At 43.3% G+C, this 19,855-nt stretch overlaps 1 protein-coding gene across 1 annotated transcript in view; it reads left to right on the top strand.

Annotated features, from left to right (window-relative positions):
• LOC112107422 (tubulin epsilon and delta complex protein 1-like) overlaps positions 1 to 19,855 on the top strand; it is a 180,318-nt gene that overhangs the window by 110,954 nt on the left and 49,509 nt on the right. The window contains exon 6 of the mRNA XM_026656188.2: positions 4,899 to 4,985. Coding sequence (XP_026511973.1) covers positions 4,899 to 4,985 — 87 coding nt within the window. The remainder of the gene's footprint in view (positions 1 to 4,898; positions 4,986 to 19,855) is intronic.

The raw sequence follows: 19,855 nt of genomic DNA, 5'->3' as shown, positions 1-19,855 counted from the left end.
AAAGGGTGCTGGAGTCCTGAGCTGGCAGGGAAAACAGGAGCAGAGGTAGTCTAGGCACATCAGGTGGCAGCTCCCAAGGGGGTTTCTGTGATCCAACCCGTCACACCCATATCTTCTATGATTCTATTGCATGACAAGTCATTTGTACAAGTGATAGATTTTTTTTTTTAAACAAGGGCTTAGAGAAGAAGTTATTGATAAGCATTTGCTTTCAGCATCCATTATAGAATTATTTTGCAACAGATCTTGGTAACTGGAATTTGGCATTACTTTGTCTTTCAGTGTAAGTAGTTTGAGGCAGTTACTTTCTGCAGAAAGCTGGGGAAAATAGCAATTTTCTTACGAGACTCGCATTATCCCAGTTTTGCACAAAGAGAGAGACAATCTTCTAAGTTGTTCCTAAGCTTCACTCCCAATTTCCATTCAAAGCAAAAATTTGCTTTACTTAATGTTTCCCTTTGATCATGAGAGACAGTGAATGCTCCTCCTCCTGTAGACATTGGAGCCTTTATGTTTTATTAGAAAGGATAAACACATCGGTCCTTAGCTCAAATGGAGGACTTTGATCTTCTAGAGTTATTTCTAAATAGATCACTTGCTTTGAGGAGTAGAGGATTAGATTGCTCATCACACATTAAACCATAACCTAATCTATGTTGGGGGCAGTAAGAGGAAAGTTGCATCTTCTTGAAAGATGCAAAGCAACAGCATATCTAGGCTTTAGTTTCCCCATCTGCAAAATGAGGATAAGAGACCCTTGAAAATCCCATCCTCAAATGGATGTGGTTAGCATTAATTACTTAATGTTGGCAAATGGCTTTGAAGATACAAAATGCTGTTTGGAGAGAGATGGACATTAGAGCTGGGGGAGGGAGGCCTTGAGAATTTGGTTGATATGACAGGGTAACAGGGTTCCCACTCAACAGTAGTGCGTCGCCTCGTGTCTAGATCTGGAAAGTAGATCTCGTGGCGTCGGGTGCCCCCTTCTGCTCTCAGCTTGCTCTCCGACAATCTCTCTTCTGATAACTTGGCAGGAGCTGTGACGTTGACAAGAAAGCTGGGCAGCTAGAGCTCACCTGCCCCCTGCTCCCGTGGAGAGCTGGATGGCTGGATCCTGCTCCTAGCTGGGAGCCAGCCCCGTGGCTTTGGACTAAGCTGTGAAATTGAAAAGGCTGCCCAGCTCCCAGCGGGAGTGCGTGGGTGGGTGGCCAAGAAGCTGGGGCAGCTGGACCCACTTTCCAGGGGTGAGAAGTGGATTCCCCCAGCTCCCAGTGGGGAATGCGGGAGGGGGGAGTGGCAGCCTGCCAGAGCCCAAGAGCCTGTGGGACAGCCAGGCTCCCAGCAGAGAGCTGCCAGCGGAGCTGAGACACCGGGCTCTCAGCTCCCCACACTACCCCTCTTAGGTTAGTGGAAGTGCTCCTGGTGAGGATGCGCACCACTGACAGAAGGAGGGTAGTGTGGACATGCACCTCCACAGTAATTACTGTGGTGGCTATAAGTCGACCTAATATAGGTTGACTTATGTTTGTAGTGTAGACATACCCTCAGGTGATGCCAGGTAACTTAATTGGCCTCTCGGGCCCTCATGAACACTATCAGGGCTGGTGTGGGGTGCACATCCCATCACAGGGAGGTCTTTGCCTGCTGAGGGCAGGTATGTGTGACTGAAAGCCTCTGCCTGTTAGGGCACCAGGAGAGAGCCCATGAGTCTGGATTAGTGGCACCTTGGACCCAGAAGAAACCTTTTTGGAAGCAGACTAGCTTTTGTTTGTTTATTTTTGCAGTAAGATGTGAACGATATCTGTAGAACATTAGCTTATCATAGAAGATTAGGGTTGGAAGAGACCTCAGGAGGTCATCTAGTCCAACCCCCTGCTCAAAGCAGGACCAACCCCAACTAAATCATCCCAGCCAGGGCTTTGTCAAGCCAGGCCTTGAAAACCTCTAAGGATGGAGATTCCACCTTAGAGATTCCACTTATATTATGCTTCCCTCTAGTCTCTGTGCTGCAATAACTTCATAAACCTGCAAGAGCTGTGAAAAGGATAACAGAATCCTGCCACCCAGAAATAGTGACAACCATCTCAAGGGATGGAAACTAACATCTTTGACGCTGCCAGTCGCCTGTCATTGAACGTTCCAGTGGGTTTGAATACCATCCCCCTAGGATTAGCTCTGTAATCACCCCATTACTGATTTATGGCATAAGCCGTCTAGCACAGAGTTGGTGGCTGTTACAGACATTTCAAATGTTGCAGCGCATTGGTGAAAAGTGAACAGTTGTCTCTGACCTGTGGTGAATTGAATGAATGCTTCCCATGTGCTAATTGAGTTGAATAAAACCAGTTAAAACAAGAGCATGAGAAAAGCAGTCGCTTTTGTAGTTTCTTACTTCACATGACTAATGGAAGGGTTTTTAAAAAAAATACTGCTTGTTCTTTACATTACAATTTCAAGTCCTAACCAGACCTGAAGACTGTAGGATTATGGGGAGAACTGGGGGAAATGAAAGCACACAAGCTAAGTGTGTGACAGCTGAGCAATGAGGAGAGGAAGAGGTTAGTAGCCAGACTGATTAAGTTGCTTTGTTTTTACTTAACCCATATTTAGTTCCACTGACTAACATGTTGGAGAAAGAAAGCCTTTGGTGAAGGCTCAATGCTCTTGTTAAGGCGTGAGAGCTAATAACATACATCTTCTGAAATATCCATAGTTCCTTCAGCCAAACTAGGAAAGATCAAAGCTGACTTGTGATATTTCTAAGGTTTTTTTAACAAAAAGAAAACCCCAAATGAACAAAGATCCCCGCCCCCCCCAACCGTCAGCCCCTCTTTAGCTGTCATACTGCAGCAAAAGGGGCAGAAGTCCAATTCTCCTCCTCCCTCTCTCTTTGCAGGTCGCCTTTAACATCCCTGCTAATCCTGTAACTGGCAGTCACTGACAACAGTAAAGAAGTACACATCAGCCTGTGTTGTTTGCATGAACAGTGTGTAACGTGTTTTAGATCTAGCATTCAGTAATTTGTAGCAATCATTTTAACATAGTGCCTTTCCTCCCCTCATTCTGTCAGCTTCAGATTATTTCTGAGGGGTAAAATAGCAAAGCAAATAACTCCTGTTTTTGGGTTCTCGTAGCCGTTGAAGTACAAAGTAAGTAAAAGCCACAAAGCTGGCTGAAAACAGTTATGTCAGCAGTAAGTAGATTGAATTAGAGCTCCAGTCTTGATCTTCATCTTTGAAATCATGACAGAAAAATGCTTTTGGAGTTCTTCAAAAACTTGCCTGCGATGCCATAGTGGCATGGACTCATTCATTTTGAATAGTGGCCTTTACCCCGATGCCTTTTTTTAATCACAAAGCTGGTGAGTGACTTTGGCACTTGCACATAATTTACTTATCTTCTGTTTATCTCCTGTTTTCCCATCAATCTTGTTCTGGCTAGAAGAGTTTTTGGAATCTCTTTATTGTACTGCTGTATAACTAGCCATTCTTGGGATCTCTGTCTCCAACTTTGTATATTCATCTTAATTTTCCAAAGGGACTGTTAATTTTGTGTGCCCAGCTTAAGCTGCCATAGTAGCCTGAGGGAAGGTGCACAGTAATTTCCACTTCTCTCTAAACTGACTCAAGTTAGGTTTCCCCTTTTGAAAATGGAGGCCATTATATACATATACAATCTGAAACGGGGGGAAGAATCTGGTGATATTTATTTTCTCCCCCTCTAGGTATACACAATTTAAAAATCATTTGTAAAAACCCTCACTTCTTGCATTGCCTACAAATAGGAACTATGGTAGAGGAGCTCCTTGTGCAACAGGAGCAGTGAGGGAGACGATCTGGCTATACATAACATTTCAGAAAGAATTCCTTCTTGTCAGTTACTATTTGTGGACACTGCAGGAGAAGTGAATGTTTCTAAATGATTTGGATAAGGAGCAGGGAGATGGGCTTGGCATCCTGAGATTCTGAGGTCATTCTGTGCATAGGAGCAGTGTGGAAAAAGGCACAGAGATGGGAGAAGTAGAAATAACTGGATGTCAGTGTTGACATGGTTTCTAGAATGGTGGAGTTGGAGGGGATGCAATAGGAGATCAGGTTCTAGATGTTGGCTGGGACACGGCTGTGCAGGACCTCAAAGAGAAGAGACGGGATCGAAACTTGGTATGTTGGCCAGACTCAAAGAATAGTGGGGGACATGGTTTGATCCAAATGTGGGAGTGACCACTTTAGCAGCAGTGTGTGGAGTGTGGCTGAGCTGTGGTGTTAATTTTGGTATCTAAGAAGCACATGAGGTTTCAGGATCTACATGAGTAAAGACCTTTTTATATATGAGTTGTATTGTCTTGATCCCTTCAAACTGACATGTGAAGCCACGAATGTGTATATGGGGATTATGGTAATTGTATGGCTGGGGACTGGAATGCATTATAGATGTGAGGAAAAGCTTTTCTTCAGTTCCACGCCATATTTGCATAGCTGGGATTTACATTGCTTCCCACTAAATAATGTATAGTGCAAGCCCCAGTCATAGCAGCATATAGTCAGAAGGAAGAAATTGCTGGAGTATTGGATACACAGGACTCTGTTCCTCACTGTGTACCCCATTGCCTTCTGGAAGAAGCATTCCTGTTTGCAGTTAGAGTAGGGTGGGATGTATACATCCAGACAAGTTTATATATATTCCAAATCCTTATATCTTTAGCAAACCAATGTTCTACCTGTAAATGTCAATCTATAAGGTGACTATGATGAATGTGTACGACATAAGAAGTGGAACCTGGTATGTGATTGGGTAGCCTTCATTATTCAGACCAAACAGGCTTTAAAAATTGCACCTTATATATTGCACAGATGACTAAATGGGACTTGATTTTCTTTTCTTTTTTCCCCCCTCCCCAGTTGTTGCAGTTACTGGAGTCTGAAACCTCTCGATTAGAAGCCTTTCTGGAATGGAAACGACTGGAACCAGTTTATTGGCACTGGATGGTAATGAATCAAACTAAATATTAAGGGTGCAGTTTTCTTAAATCTAACAAACAACTGGCTGCTCCTCAAACATCCTTCCCATATATTTGGAAAAGTGAATGTTGTCAACAACCTATACAACTTCCTTTTGAAGATGAGGCCAGTTAAATTAAAGGACATATTCTTAGATCTCCCTCATCATTCTAGCCTCTGATGTATGACTTACTCAGCGGTGGCTCCAGGCACCAGCGCTCCAAGCGCGTGCCTGGGGCGGCAAGCCATGGGGGGCACCCTGCTGGTCCCTGTGAGGGCGGCAGTCAGGCAGCCTTCGGCGGCATGTCTGTGGGAGGTCCGCCGGTCCTGTGGCTTCGGCGGCAATTCGGTGGCGGGTACGCCGAAGCCGCGGGACTGGCGGACCTCCCGCAGGCAGGCCGCTGAAGGCAGCCTGCCTGCCGTGCTTGGGGCAGCAAAAAAGCTAGAGCCGCCCCTGGACTTACTCAGACAAGTTAAGAAATTGGAGGGAAGAGAAGCTGAATTCAGGCATCTACAGTTATCACAAATGGAAATGCCTGATCTTTTATGTTTAAGAAAACATAGCAATCACACATTTTGTTATAAATTAAATGGCTAGTCAGAAGAGGAACTTTAAGTTTTATTACAGACTCAAAGACAACTAAATTTGTAAGCAGTTGAAATTTCAACAACTTAATTTTTCCAGCCAGACAGTGTGTTGAAATTGCAGATTTCCCCTTGAACTGTGTTGAATGATCATAAGAAAATCAATAAGCCTTCCTCTATGCATCTTATGACTTCTATACATCTCACTTCTGTATTAAACTTTCACCCATTTACAGCTGCTGAAAGTAATTCTTAAAAAACAGCAATTTAACAAAATGAGTTTATAGAATTTGTAGAAGCAGGACCATTAATTGCCAGTGTACCTTGTTCTATACAGAAAGCAAAATAAAGGAGTAGAAAATCATCTAACCTGTCTTGAAAAATATTTAAAAACCCACTAGCATGTGTGTGTTGTCAGCAAAGGTGATTGTTTCTATAATAACTGGTGCTTTATTTATCTCTATTATTGTGCTGCTCTGAAAAGTATCAGCATTAGGATGGGCACAGATCCAGAATCATACAAGCAAGAGTTCAGATCAGGCAAATTGTAACTGCAGTTGCTATGGAATTTTGATCTACTCACCAGGGGCCTGCTGCTGTGAGGCGCTGAGCTGGTTGTGGAGGGTACTGTGAACATCATAGGATGGGCTCTGCACCTCTCTGGATGAGGTCCTGAATAAATACTGGCCAATAGTACATCATTATTTGAGAATCTAACACACTATCATTCCTAATTGGAAATGTGTATTTTCTCTCAGTCTGTGGGATCAATTTCTGTTTTCTTTTCTTTCTGTTTTTGTTGTTCTTGAATGCTGTAGAACATACTAAAGAACCCAGATAAGATGTATTTTGACCCATGTTGTAACTAGCAGAATTATCATAAGAACTTTTTGCATTAGAAAAAGGTTGTCTGGTTCAGAAAACAAGTGCTTCTATGTTTCTTAATTCCACGCTACTGTGGTTTTCATTTGACCCCTCCATTTTCCCCTTAAGAAGCAAGCCAAAGTGTCTCTTTGCTTGCTTCAGCTACTTTTCCTGCTGAATTTTCCCCATATGTTTATCACCGCTTGCATGGTATACTTCTATCTGATTTCCTGTTTACTCTTGTGTCTAGTTTTCTCAACTTTTAGATTACATCCTCTAGTTTTTTAAATCTTCATCAGTATAAAAATATATTTCTATCAACTGTATCAATCCCTTTCATATTTTGGAGACCACCTTTTACCAGTGAGCATAAACTCAGATTCCTTAACCTTTCTTTATCATTGTTCCAACTAGTATAATCTGTGCTGTCAGCCCCTTTCTGTGAAGTGTGCAGAACTGCACCTATTATCTCTACGGGGTCTACATACCTTAGGGCTAGGCTAACAGTCTCAGTGCCTTGATTTATATTCGGTCCGTCTGCTATTATAACTCTTTAGTTCTTTGAGATGATCTCTGGACATTCCCACTCTGGGGATGTACAGAGGTCATCTCCAAGAACTCCAGTTACAGATGAGTAACCTTCCTTTTCTGATTTCTCCTTTTTACTGTGGCGGTGTGCTGAGCTGATGGACTGAATGGTTCCCTCACAGTAACCTGCAGCTCTTCTGATCACTGTGGGGAATGGTAATTACATTTTGTTCAGATTCCCTGAACTGCTTCCTTACTCCCAGATTATTTAATATTTTTACAATGAATGCCTCTGCTCTCCAGTCATCTAGACCAGCCAAGTCTCTTGGATTCTGGCTGTCACATTCTTCTTTCCTTTCTTTGTCTCCAGGCTTTGTCTCATCTGCCAACTTGAAGATCTTATTTTCAGAACCCTTGAACTCCCAAGCATGGAGGCAGAAGCCCTATGAGAAAGGTCTGGAGTACACTCCATTTCAACAAAAATATATTCTATTCTCTTTGTCTCTTGCTCTAGTACAGTTTTCTACCCAGCCCCTCACACCTTTCAACTTACCGTTTTAGGTTTATTTATCTTTCTAATGTAACCAGTCATTAGCAGATTTATATATTGAGCTCACCAGCATGCTCTAAGCATGTGGAGTCCAGAACATCACTGAGACTGTGGTCTCAGTTAATGACTGGAGTGCAGGAGGTAAGTTTCTTCTTGTCCCCATCAGTATCACCTCTGTCTTGCCAGTGTCCAGCTTTCAGCAACTGCTCTTACTCCAGATGCTGTTTTTGGCCAGGCACTGAGAAAACTGGAGGGGGCAAATAGAACCATCAGCCAGCATATAATGCTGTGTCATATTCCAGAGGGACATCTACAGAATCTTGGATGACAAGAGGAAGTCATCCACCAGAACAACCACCGTTGTCTTGGTTTTGTGCCCTGGCCTGAAATGTTGAGAAGGATCTAGGATGCTGGCAACTGGTAGTTCAAGTTGAAGTCAGTTCTTTGCCAGCTTCTCAGACAGCTTTCTCAAAAACAGTGGGCAGTGTTTTGTGATATTGCTGGGGTTGCATTTTAGTATCTTAAGTGTTGGCTGGAGTGATAGATTCCCTTCTTCACAGGAGATGTTGACTATCCCTGTAATCAGGAATACTAGATGTTTTCAACCCTTTCATTGGCCAGGACTGGCCTGCATTAGAGTGGCAGGTGGTGGCCTGGACTGTGTTTTGACTTCAGGAACATCTTGTTGTCTGAGTGGGATGAATTCTTAGAAGTAGGGTGGTGTTGATCCAGTGCTCATCTTGCTGAACTTGGTGTCCCCAGAGTCTGTCCTGATGCAAGGGATCTTTGAGAAATGGTTTGATAGTTCCTTGCAGCACAGTGAGCCTGGCTGAGTTCTGTGACCAGATGGAAGCAGTTTGTGAGTTATGGGTCTGTGACAGAAGAGAAGTTGGTCTCTTTCTATTTTTAATGGTAATGACAAAAGTTTGTAAGAATTCCTTGTGCTGAAGTCTCTCTGTGACAGCTAGCATTCTGTGTTTGCCTTCATCAATGTTTGAGCCTGCTTTCTTCCTGATTTTTCTGTGAGAACCATGCAAGTCCAAGGAGGAATGTCCTTCCTTTGCAGAGCATTGATAGCAGAAGTCCGAGCCTGGTTGTCATGCCTTACTAATTCTTATGCCCCTTGGCTTCTAAATTCAGTAGAGTTCTCTGAGGAAACATCTGGAATTTGGCAGGGTCCAGATTAGGATTTAGGCAGGATATCCTAAATTGTTGTACTGGGCCTAACAGAAATACGATGTGATGATTTTCACAAATGGAAATTTACATAAATTTGTGTGTAGTCTAAGCACAGGTTGTACATGTATGAGACATCAAACACATTCTTGGGTGTCGTAAAATAATAATAGAAGGCTTAGAATGGGAAGAGGAGTTGGAGGAGTAGTTCTAATGAAACAAGTGTATTTTCTAATCGTTATAGAGCACAATTTTGAGAAGCGCAGTCAGGAAAGTAACTGAAATACTTTCCTCATGGATTGTATTTTCTAAATGGACAACCTACCTAATTGTCAATTACTGAGGGACAATCCTCATTCGTTGATATATTTTGCTTAACCAAATCTCTGTACACTTTTCATGAGTGATGTACCGGAGTACTTGGATTCTAATATCTAAACTATTGTTAAATCTATTCACCGAAATTTGGGTTATTGCTGATTATGTACTCTATGTATCATATGACTTTTAAAAACAAACTTTGTATTTGTGGATAGTCTAAGCACTATTCCCAGATGTACAGACACTCGTTTCTCAACCTATGTATTATATAATTTTTTTAACGTTAGCTTTAATACAAATTTTAAATAGAGACACTAACTTGAAACACTTTGTTCTAGTAGAGAGGAACTGAAAGTATGAGACTAATAGGAAATCTTAGTATCAGTGACACGTGGCGAGCAATAGGTTTACAGGACATAGCCCTCCAAAGGGATTAGGTTCAAAAAAATATATTGTGAGGAATTAAACAAGTTAGTGAGCATGGAGCAATGGGAGGAGGAAGTGTTAGAACTCACAAGTGAGGAAGAAGATTGGAGCATTTTAAAAAGTACTATGATCAAGGGGCAACAGACTAAACTTCCCCAGAAATGGAGAATTCTTGGAATAAGTGACCACTTAGGGTATGTCTACACTGCAATTAGACACCTGTGGCTGGCCTGTGCCAGCTGACTCTGGCTCATGGGGCTCAGCATTAAAGGGCTATTTAATTGCTGTGTAGACATTTGGGCTGGGGCTGCAGTCCAAGCTCTGAGACTCTCCCACCTCACGGGGTCAAGCCCAAAAGTCTACACCTCAGTTGAATAACCCCTTAGCCCAAGCCCACTGGCATGAGCCAGCCATTGGTTTTTAATTGACATACCCTCTTGCAGGGCTGCTCAAAGTCGTGAACCTAGAAATGAAACTGTCCTAGAAAGGGGGAGGGAACTAAATGAGACTATGCAGTGTCAATTAAGGCTTGTAGGGGCAAGAAAAGGGCAGCAAAATGTGTTAATGCTGCCAAAGGGTTTAAGAATGGCTGTTACAAATCTATCAGTATAAAAATGCTAGAGAGGAACTAGGCTCATTCAGTAGTGAGGGAGATTAAATTAATTAGGTTTCTAAAATAGCTCTGCTACTGAATGCTTTCTAAAATTCTAGTATGAAAAATGGGGGGTGGGGTGGACTATAGAATATGGATAATCAGCCATGAGAAATGAGGAGCTGTTGATAAAAAAATGTTAAATTTGGGAAAGGGGGCTGTAAAAAAAAGTAACTATATATAAATCAGCATGTCTAGATTACTTAAAATTTGACTAAATAAAGCCCTGGCTTAGAATTTTGCCTTAAATATTTAAATACTGAACTCCCAATCTTTGGGAAAAATAGTAGTGTATGATTGTGTAATTAAAGACCATACCAAACCCCAAATAGGTCTTCTTATCACTAAATCAAAGATGGAAATTATTAAAATTAATTTACCTACTGATGATTTTATATACTTGGAAGGAGAAGCCTTGAAAACTGTTAATAAATTTAATTATATGGGTAGCATAATTCGTGATACTGGTGACAGCATAGGTGAATCAAATGCTGTATTTAAAAAACTTAACACAGTATGAAAGTCCAATATGATTAGCAAAAACACCAAACTTAAAATCTTTAGAAGCTATGTCCTAAACATCCTCCAACATGGAGTAGAGTCCAGGAAAAATAAGTCAAACCAGCACAAACTTAACAGCTTTCAATGTAAATGTCTGCGTAGAATATTCAGAGTAAAAGGGACTGATAAAATAAGTAATGAAGAAGCACTAGAACGGGTATCATTACCTACAACAATACAGGAAGGGGTGTAATCAGGAAGGCCAAAACACAACTGGAGTTGCAGTAAGCAAGAGATGTGAAGGGTAACAAGAAGGGTTTCTACAGGTATGTTAGTAACAAGAATTGCGTCCAGCTTTGGACCCCCCACTACAGAAAGGATGTGGACCAATTGGAGAGAGTCCAGCGGAGGGCAACAAAAATGATTAGGGGTCTGGAGCACATGACTTATGAGGAGAGGCTGAGGGAACTGGGATTGTTTAGTCTCCAGAAGAGAAGAATGAGGGGGGATTTGATAGCTGCTTTCAACTACCTGGAGGGGGGTTCCAAAGAGGATGGAGCTCGGCTGTTCTCAGTGGTGGCAGATGACAGAACAAGGAGCAGTGGTCTCAAGTTGCAGTGGGGGAGGTTTAGGTTGGATATTAGGAAACATTATTTCACTAGGAGGGTGGTGAAGCACTGGAATGGATTACCTAGGGAGAGTCATAGAATATCAGGGTTGGAAGGGACATCTAGTCCAACTCCCTGCTCAAAGCAGGACCTAATCCCCAACTAAATCATCCCAGCAAGGGCTTTGTCAAGCCTGACCTTAAAAACCTCTAAGGAAGGAGATTCCACCACCTCCCTAGGTAACCCATTCCAGTGCTTCACCACCCTCCTAGTGAAAAAGTTTTTCCTAATATCCAGTGTGGTGGAGGTGGTGGAATCTCCTTCCTTAGAGGTTTTTAAGACCCGGCTTGGCAAAGCCCTGGCTGGGATGATTTAGTTGGGGTTGGTCCTGTTTTGAGCAGGGGGTTGGACTAGATGACCTCCTGAGGTCTCGTCCAACCCTAATCTTCTATGATTCTAAGTGGTCCAGAAGAAGAGCTGGACATATTTGGCACCTCTTTTAAGAATGCCAGATTATAGGCTACCTAAAAAATCATTTCTTTGGTGACTCCAATGCAAGAGATGGATAGGCCAGCCTAGAGCACTGGTGTGCAAACTTTTCCAGTCGCACCCTCCCTTATCCTTAACAGAGTCTGTCCATGCCCCGCCTCCATGACTGCACAGCCAAGGCTTCCTCAGCAGTGGGCTGCTTCTACCTTGCAGCCAGGCTGCATTGGTAGGGCAGGGACAATACCTGGCTTCTGCCTCTCCTCCCTCAGGTTTTCAGGGTGGGGGAAGGTATGTGCGATGGTCTCTGGGGGTGGAGCCAGCACTGGGAGCAGAGGCTGCTGGGAGTGAAAATCAGTGTGACACACTGACCCACAGGCTGGGTTACCTGGGGGGGGAGGAATAACTCAGTGGTTTGAGCATTGGCCTGCTAAACCCAGGGTTGTGAGTTCAGTCCTTGAGAGGGCCATTTAGGGATCTGGGGCAAAAAAACAAACAAACAAACTGTCAGGGACAGTACTTGGTCCTGCTAGTGAAGGCAGGGGGCTGGACTCGATGACCTTTCAAGGTCCCTTCCAGTTCTATGAGATGGGTATCTCTCTCTCTGTCTCTGTCTCTCTCTCTATATATATATATACCCGCTGAGGTGAGTAAGGGGGGTGAAGATGGTGCTCCCTCTCTGGCCCCATGGGGGCTGGGCCCGCTGTGCGGGGCTGGCACCAGCTGCCTAGCATTGATGCTTGCCTTCTGAACGTTCCTCTTCCCCCTCGGAGTCGCGCTCCACAGTTTGCCCACCACTGCCCTAGAGCACACTCTGTAGCACATTAATGGCTGAAGCAGCATCATTATGTTTGAATATAAAAGACCTGGAAAAATGAGCCCAGGTTTCTTTGGTGGATCTTAGCAACCTGGTTTGGTGCTAATTGGGTTCAGTAGTTACCAAGGTGTTTCTAATCTCCCTATAGCAGGTTTGAAGGGCTCGCCCACAAGCCTCTCTCTAATCCGTCCATCCTTCATAGAATGCAGTACTAATCCCCAAAGTATCTTCATGCTCCACACAGCAAAACACAAGGCACATAAGATCCAAGTGGGCTCTGCTGCTGACTTGCTGGAGACCTGTTGCTCTGAAATGATTAAGCCTCTCACACTTTTCATTTCCTCCTGCTTCAGCTGCTGTTTTTACATTTCTGTAACAAAATAGCTGTGCAGTGAACTCTTCTATGTGCATGCATACTGACTGCATTCATTTTCAGTGTGCAGCTAGCTAGCAGCTTAGAGAATTTTCCACTGCCACATCTCAGCTCTTCATTTTCACATTTGTAACATTGTTTTAAAATAACTTTTTAAATGTAATAAAGCAGATATTACAAAATACAGATATTAGTAAGATATTATTGGACAGCATTACTAAAATTAGTTATTAATGACTATTTCCATGTCAACTTGGAAAATTCAGATTTCAATCACTTTTGAGTTAAATATCAAAGGACAAATGGGGTCTTTTTTTAAAGAACAGGACAAATAAACTTTTTTTTTTTTTTTTTTTTAACCCTTTCAGCACTTAAAAATGCCTGAAAGGATTTTTGCTGTCAAACTGAGACCAAGCATGGAAAACTTCAACTCTAAAATTTTAATGTAAATGTCATTTCATAGTCTATATAGCCTTGTCACACCTAGGGTACAGTACAGGCACCTCATTTCAAATGTTTGCAGCTTTTCAGCAGATGGTTTGTCAGTACTCTTGTTTCACAATTGTCACTTTTCTTAAAGAGTGCTACACTGGTTGAGCATTCCCAGCATTCAGGTACTTCAACCTTCCTCCAATTGAGGTTGCACAGTTTGCAAAGGAGCATGACGGTGCCTTTTTCGCCATGTTTTAACAGTTCAGGCGGTATACCATCTGGACCAGGTGCCTTGTTGTTTTTCAGAGACATGATTGTGGCTTCAGTTTCTGCTTCCACTATATGTTTTTCGTTGTTGTCTTTGCAGTTGATGGTCTCAGGGGAAAGTTGCATCCATTTGACTTTTCACATTCAGTAGCAGATGAAAATATTCTTTTGATCTTTATCTACTATATCTTACGTGTTAACTTGGTTGATAAGTAATCTAACTTCCTGAAAAAATCCTCTTATGTTCCTTTTTTGAAAGTGTTTTTCAAGCTGTTAGCCTTTTCTCTGAAGCCTCTCAATTGTAGTCTTTTGGAGCGTTCCTTTTAGTTCCTTGTTGAGCTTTCTGCATTTGTTTTTCTACTGAGGGTAGTCTTCAGTTTTCAGATGTTCTTGATATGCTTCCGTTTTTTCTTCTTGATAAGTTTTTGGGTTTGCAAAGGTTGAGTCCAGTGGCACCTTAAAGGTTGAGTGGATTTCCTCCTAGCAGATCTTGCTGGTGGGTCAAAACTGGCAGGGCCAACCCCATGGTACCTTAAGTGGGAGTGGGGGATTAGACCAGGCCACAATTCCAATGTCCTACTCCAGTCTTCTCATGGGCACCTTCAGTGGGTAACTAATAGGAGGGGCTGCCTAAACTTGAGGTAGCTGAGAGTCTAGGTACTCTCTTAAGCCAAGAAACTGACAAAATGAGCAAAAATCAAAACAACATCCGTACTGGTTCAGATGACGCCCAGCCTAAAAAGGTCCATGCCAGCAGTTTGGGAACTTTGGCGGTTGTGAAAAGTTTGCTAGGAATGAACAGATTGCACAGTACCAAAATGAATGTACATCGGAACATGGAATTTGAGAATGCAATATGAACCGACATGGCTACAACTACACTGCAAAGCAAGAATGTTAATTGGTGAACTTGAAACTAGAGCTGCATCCTCTTCCATAGACATTCTCAGTATTTGTGAACCGCACTGGACTGGAAGTAGCGAATTCTCCATAAAGCATTGTAAAATCATTTATCCTGAAAAGATAGTGTTCACAGAGAAGGCATTTGTCACATTCCGGCGTGCGAAGTGAGAGGCTATGTCACCGCCTGCCCCTCAACCGTGGGTGCCTCACAATGCTTTGCTGCTGTAGTTCCCAACCTGGGCTGCTCACTAACAGTCTAAGAGCATGCAGGTCACTTCCTGAGTGTATGTGTATAGCCACAGACCTGGTCCAGCAACTGTGACCCCATCAGCCTGTCAGCAACTCTCCAGTCACACTCTGGCTTCCACCACTCTTGGTTACTGCCTGCAGAGTGATCCCAACACACTACCAATCCTGAATTTCCCCGAAATGTGTATTCTGCACTGTCCCACCCTCTCCTGGGCAGTTCAGATATTAAAAGTCCATTGCCCCTGTAAAGGACCAATATTCAACAGTTTACTTCTTTAGCTGGAGTTACCAAACAGATCAGTTTAAACACAACAATGGATTAGTTTAGATTAAAAATAAAACAAGTTTATTTAATTACAAAGAGAGAGATTTTAAGTGAGTACAAGTATAAGGTATTAAAGTCAGGAATGGTTACAAGAAAAATAAAGATAAGACGATTCCTAGAAGCTAAAACTTAAGAAGCTAGAATTGGTTCAAGGTAAAAATCCTTACCACAGGTTCCCAGCAAAAGGGCTGACCAGTTCTCAGGTCAGGATCTCCCCCCAAAGTCAGAGGGCTGGTTCCTTCGTCTTCTAAGGTGCACGAGAGAGAGAGAGAGCTCTGTATGTTTTCTGCTCCTTTCTTTTATAGTTCAGTGAACTTTTGAAGTGGATTCTTATCATAGAATCATAGAATATCAGGGTTGGAAGGAACCTCAGGAGGTCATCTAGTCCAACCCCCTGCTCAAAGCAGGACCGTTCCCCAACTAAATCATCCCAGCCAGGACTTTGTCAAGCCTGACCTTAAAAATCTCTAAGGAAGGAGATTCCACCACCTCCCTAGGTAACCATTCCAGTGCTTCACCACCCTCCTAGTGAAAAAGTTTTTCCTAATATCCAACCTAAACCTCCCCCACTGCAACTTGAGTTCTTTGTTTTGAGGGCTACCCCTCAAAACAAAGTTTATTCAAACAGTAAAGAAGGTGACATGGAGTCTAGTGGCGAAGAAGGCTCCATGTTTTTTCTTTTCACCTGTATTTGCTGAAATGCAAATTTGCCTGGTCTCCTGCCAACTCCTCTCCCTGCTGCCTTGAGGACCATGTTTACTACATATATGTAAATTGAGGTAAACAGACATGCCTTGGTTTTTGATAGATCCAGGGCCGGCTTTACACCTTGCGAGCCCCTGAGCACCCCTGGGTGGCTGGGCAGCTGCGGAGGCCCCAACTCTGCACTCCCCTCTCCCCCCGCCCACAGGGGCTCAGAGCTCCGGGGGTCCCGCTCCTGCTGCCTGGTGGCAGCCTGGAGCGCCAAGCCACCGCAGGCAATGGGGTTACCCCGCCGCTTCTAACTTTTAGACACCCCACCACTCAGTCCCACCACCACAACTGTCCAGTGCCCCGTCTAGACCCCCCACTGCCCAGTACCCCAACACACACAGACCTCCCCCACTGACCAGAGCTCCCCCCCAACCCTCCCTAGAGATCCACTGTCCCGCACCCTTCTGCCCCCAAGCTGGACTCACCGGCCCCATTGGGAGATGATTGTGTCTGCTGGGCTGAACCGGCAGTGTGGTCGGGGCCAATCAGGGATTGCCATGGCCCTTCGGGAACGGCACGATCAGCTAGGCTGGAGCAGGAGCAGGGCCTGCCCAGGCCGGGCTCCCTCAGGACCCACTTGCCCAGCAGGGCCCCCTGCGTTGGACTGCTCTGAGTTCTTCCCCTGCCACAGGAGGCTGCTTCGCCTTCCCTGCTGCCAGGAACGCTTCAGCCGGACTGCATGGGGCTGTCTCCCCCTCAGCCGGCCCCGCCCCCCTGCTGGACCCAAGAGCAACAAACTTTGAATCTTTAGGCACCCCTAAAACACCAGCGTCCCTAAGCATGAGTCTACTATGAGTAATTGGAAATCCAGCCTGGATAGATCTGTTTAACAACTTTTGCTGAGTCAGGCCTGTGTTTATTTGAACATGTGCTAATTACATCATACAGGGGGATTTCATAACTTTACACGTAATGTTGCTACATACTTTTCACCATGCTGTTATTGACCAGTGAGTTATTAGTTTTCAAATGATACCTCACAAGACATATATTGTACAAAGATTATTACAATAGTGTGAAGGGGGTGAATACAGGGGTGCTTTTGGTCAGAGTTGCCTTTATTTTATCAGAAAAAGCTTACAGCTTTTTGAAAAGCTGTAGGTTCATGTTTTCACACATAAGGAGCATTAAACTACTGGGGAAAGATGGTCCTGTGACTATAAAACACCTGCAACATATGCAGGTGCAACGTATGCAGAAGACAGTGCCATAAACGAGTTTTATACTGAACTTCAAGCAGACATTTCATGAACCCCATCTAGAGGTTTTCTTCATAATGGGGGACTTTAATGCCAAGATTGGGAGTGATAACACTGACTGGGAGAATGTCAAGGGAAAAGAAGGAATAGAATTAAGAAATGAGTAAAGTGATAGATTGCTTCAGTTCTGCGCTATCAACGATTTCTTTACAACAAACTAGGGCTGTCAATTAATCGCAGTTAACTCACGCGATTAACTAAAAAAAATTAATTGTAATTAAAATAATTAATCACGATTAATCACACTTATAACAATAGAATACCAATTGAAATGTATTCAGTATTTTTGGATGTTTTTCTACATTTTCAATATTGATTTCAATTACAACACAGAATACAAAGTGCACAGTGCTCACTTTATATTATTTTTTATTACAAATATATGCGCAGTAAAAATGATAAACAAAAGAAATACTATTTTTCAATTCACCTCATACACGTACTGAAGTGCAATCTCTTTATCGTGAAAGTGTAACTGACAAATGCAGATTTTTTTTTGGTTACATATCTGCACTCAAAAACAAAACAGTGTAAAACTTTATCGCCTACAAGTCCACTCAGTCCTACGTCTTATTCTGCCAATCACTAAGACAAACAAGGTTGTTTACATTGATGGGATATACTGCTGCCTGCTTCTTATTTACAATGTCACCTGAAAGTGAGAACAGACATTCGCATGGCACTTTTGTAGCTGGCGTTGCAAGGTATTTACATGCCAGATATGCTAACCATTCGTATGCCCCTTCATGCTTTGGCCACCATTCCAGAGGACATGCTTCCATGCTGATGATGCTTGTTAAAAAAATAATGCGTCAATTAACTTTGTGACTATACTCCTTGGGGGGAGAATTGTATGTCTCCTGCTCTGTTTTACCCGCACTCTGCATATATTTCATGTGATAGCAGTCTCCGATGATGACCCAGCACATTTGTTTTAAGAACACTTTCACAGCAGATTTGACAAAACGCAAAAAAGGTACCGATGTGAGATTTCTAAAAATAGCTACTGCACTCGACCCAAGGTTTAAGAATCTGAAGTGCCGTCCGAAATCTGGGAGGGACGAGGAGTGGAGCATGCTTTTAGAAGTCTTAAAAGAGCAACACTCTGATGTGGAAACTACAGAACCCAAACCACCAAAAAAAGAAAAAGAAAATCAATCTTCTGCTGGTGGCATCTGACTCAGATGATGAAAATGAACATGCGTCAGTCTGCACTGCTTTGGATCATTATCCAGTAGAACTCATCGTCAGCATGGAAGCATGTCCTTTGGAATGGTGGTTGAAGCATGAAGGTACATATGAATCTTTAGCACATCTGGCATGTAAATATCTTGCAATGCCAGCTATAACAGTGGCATGTGAATGCCTGTTCTCGCTTTCAGGTGATACTGTAAAAAAGAAGCAGGCAGCATTATCTCCTGAAAATTGTAACCAAACTTGTTTGTCTGAGTGATTGGCTGACCAAGAAGTAGGACTGAGTGGACTTGTAGGCTCTAAAGTTTTACAGTTTTATTTTTGAATGCAGGTTTTTTGTACATAATTTTGCATTTGTAAATTCAACTTTCAAGATGGAGATTGCACTACAGTACTTTGGTGGCACCTTAAAGACTAACAGACTGAACAGGGACTGGGAGTGGCTGGCTCACTACAAAAGCAACTTTGCCTCTCCTGGAATTGACACCTCCTTATCAATCACTGGGAGTGAACTACATCCACCCTGATTGTATTGGCCCTGTCAACACTGGTTCTCCACTTGTGAGGTAACTCCCTTCTCTTCATGTGTCAGTATAATAATGCCTGCATCTGTAATTTTCATTCCATGCATCTGAAGAAGTGGGTTTTTTACCCACTAAAGCTTATGCCCAAATAAATCTGTTAGTCTTTAAGGTGCCACCGGACTCCTTGTTATTTTTGTGGATACAGACTAACACGGCTACCCCCGATACACTACAGTACTTGTATCCCCGCATGCTCAAGCAATATTTTTATGCTTCTCCCTAGTCATCTGTCCAAGTTTTCACTTCTTGTAAGCTTCCTTTTTGTGTTTAAGCTCACCGAAGATTTCTCTGTAAAGCCAAGTTGGTCGCCTGCCATATTTGCTATTCTTTTTGCACATAAGGATGGTTGGTTCCTGCACCCTCAATAAGGCTTCTTTAAAATACAGCCAGTTCTCCTGGACTCCTTTCCCCCTCATATTAGCCTCCCAGGGGATCCTGACCATCAGTTCCCTGAGGGAGTCAAAGTCTGCTTTTCTGAAGTCCAGGGTCCGTATTTTGCTGCTCTCCTTTCTTCCTTTTGTCAGGATCCTGAACTCGACCATCTCATGGTCACTGCTACCCAGGTTGCTGCCCACTTCTACTTCCCCTACCAATTCTTCCCTGTTTGTGAGCAGCAGGTCAAGAGGAGCACGGTCCCTAGTTAGTTCCTCCAGCACTTGCACCAGGAAGTTGTCGCCAACACTCTCCAAAAACTTCCTGGATTGTCTGTGCATTGCTGTATTGCTCTCCCAGCAGATGTCAGGGTGATTGAAGTCCACCATGAGAACCAGGGCCTGTGATCTGGAAACTTCTGTTAATTGTCCGAAGAAAGCCTCGTCTACTTCATACTTCTGGTCTGGTGGGCTATAGCACTTCACTCTTGCCTGTTACTTTATGTAGAAGGTGCTATTCTGCTGCTGCTGCTGCTACTACTACTGACGAGCTGCAGGACAAATCCTCGGGCCTGGTCTACATTTAAATAGCTACAGCACTCAAGGGTGTGAAAAATTCCCCCACCCCCAAGTG

The sequence above is a fragment of the Terrapene carolina genome, unplaced genomic scaffold (assembly GCF_002925995.2).
Source record: "Terrapene carolina triunguis isolate 2854851 unplaced genomic scaffold, T_m_triunguis-2.0 Scaffold212, whole genome shotgun sequence".
Lineage (NCBI taxonomy): Eukaryota > Metazoa > Chordata > Testudines > Emydidae > Terrapene > Terrapene triunguis.
The sequence above is the reverse complement of the archived record's forward strand: the minus strand, read 5'-3'. Positions and strand labels throughout refer to the sequence as shown.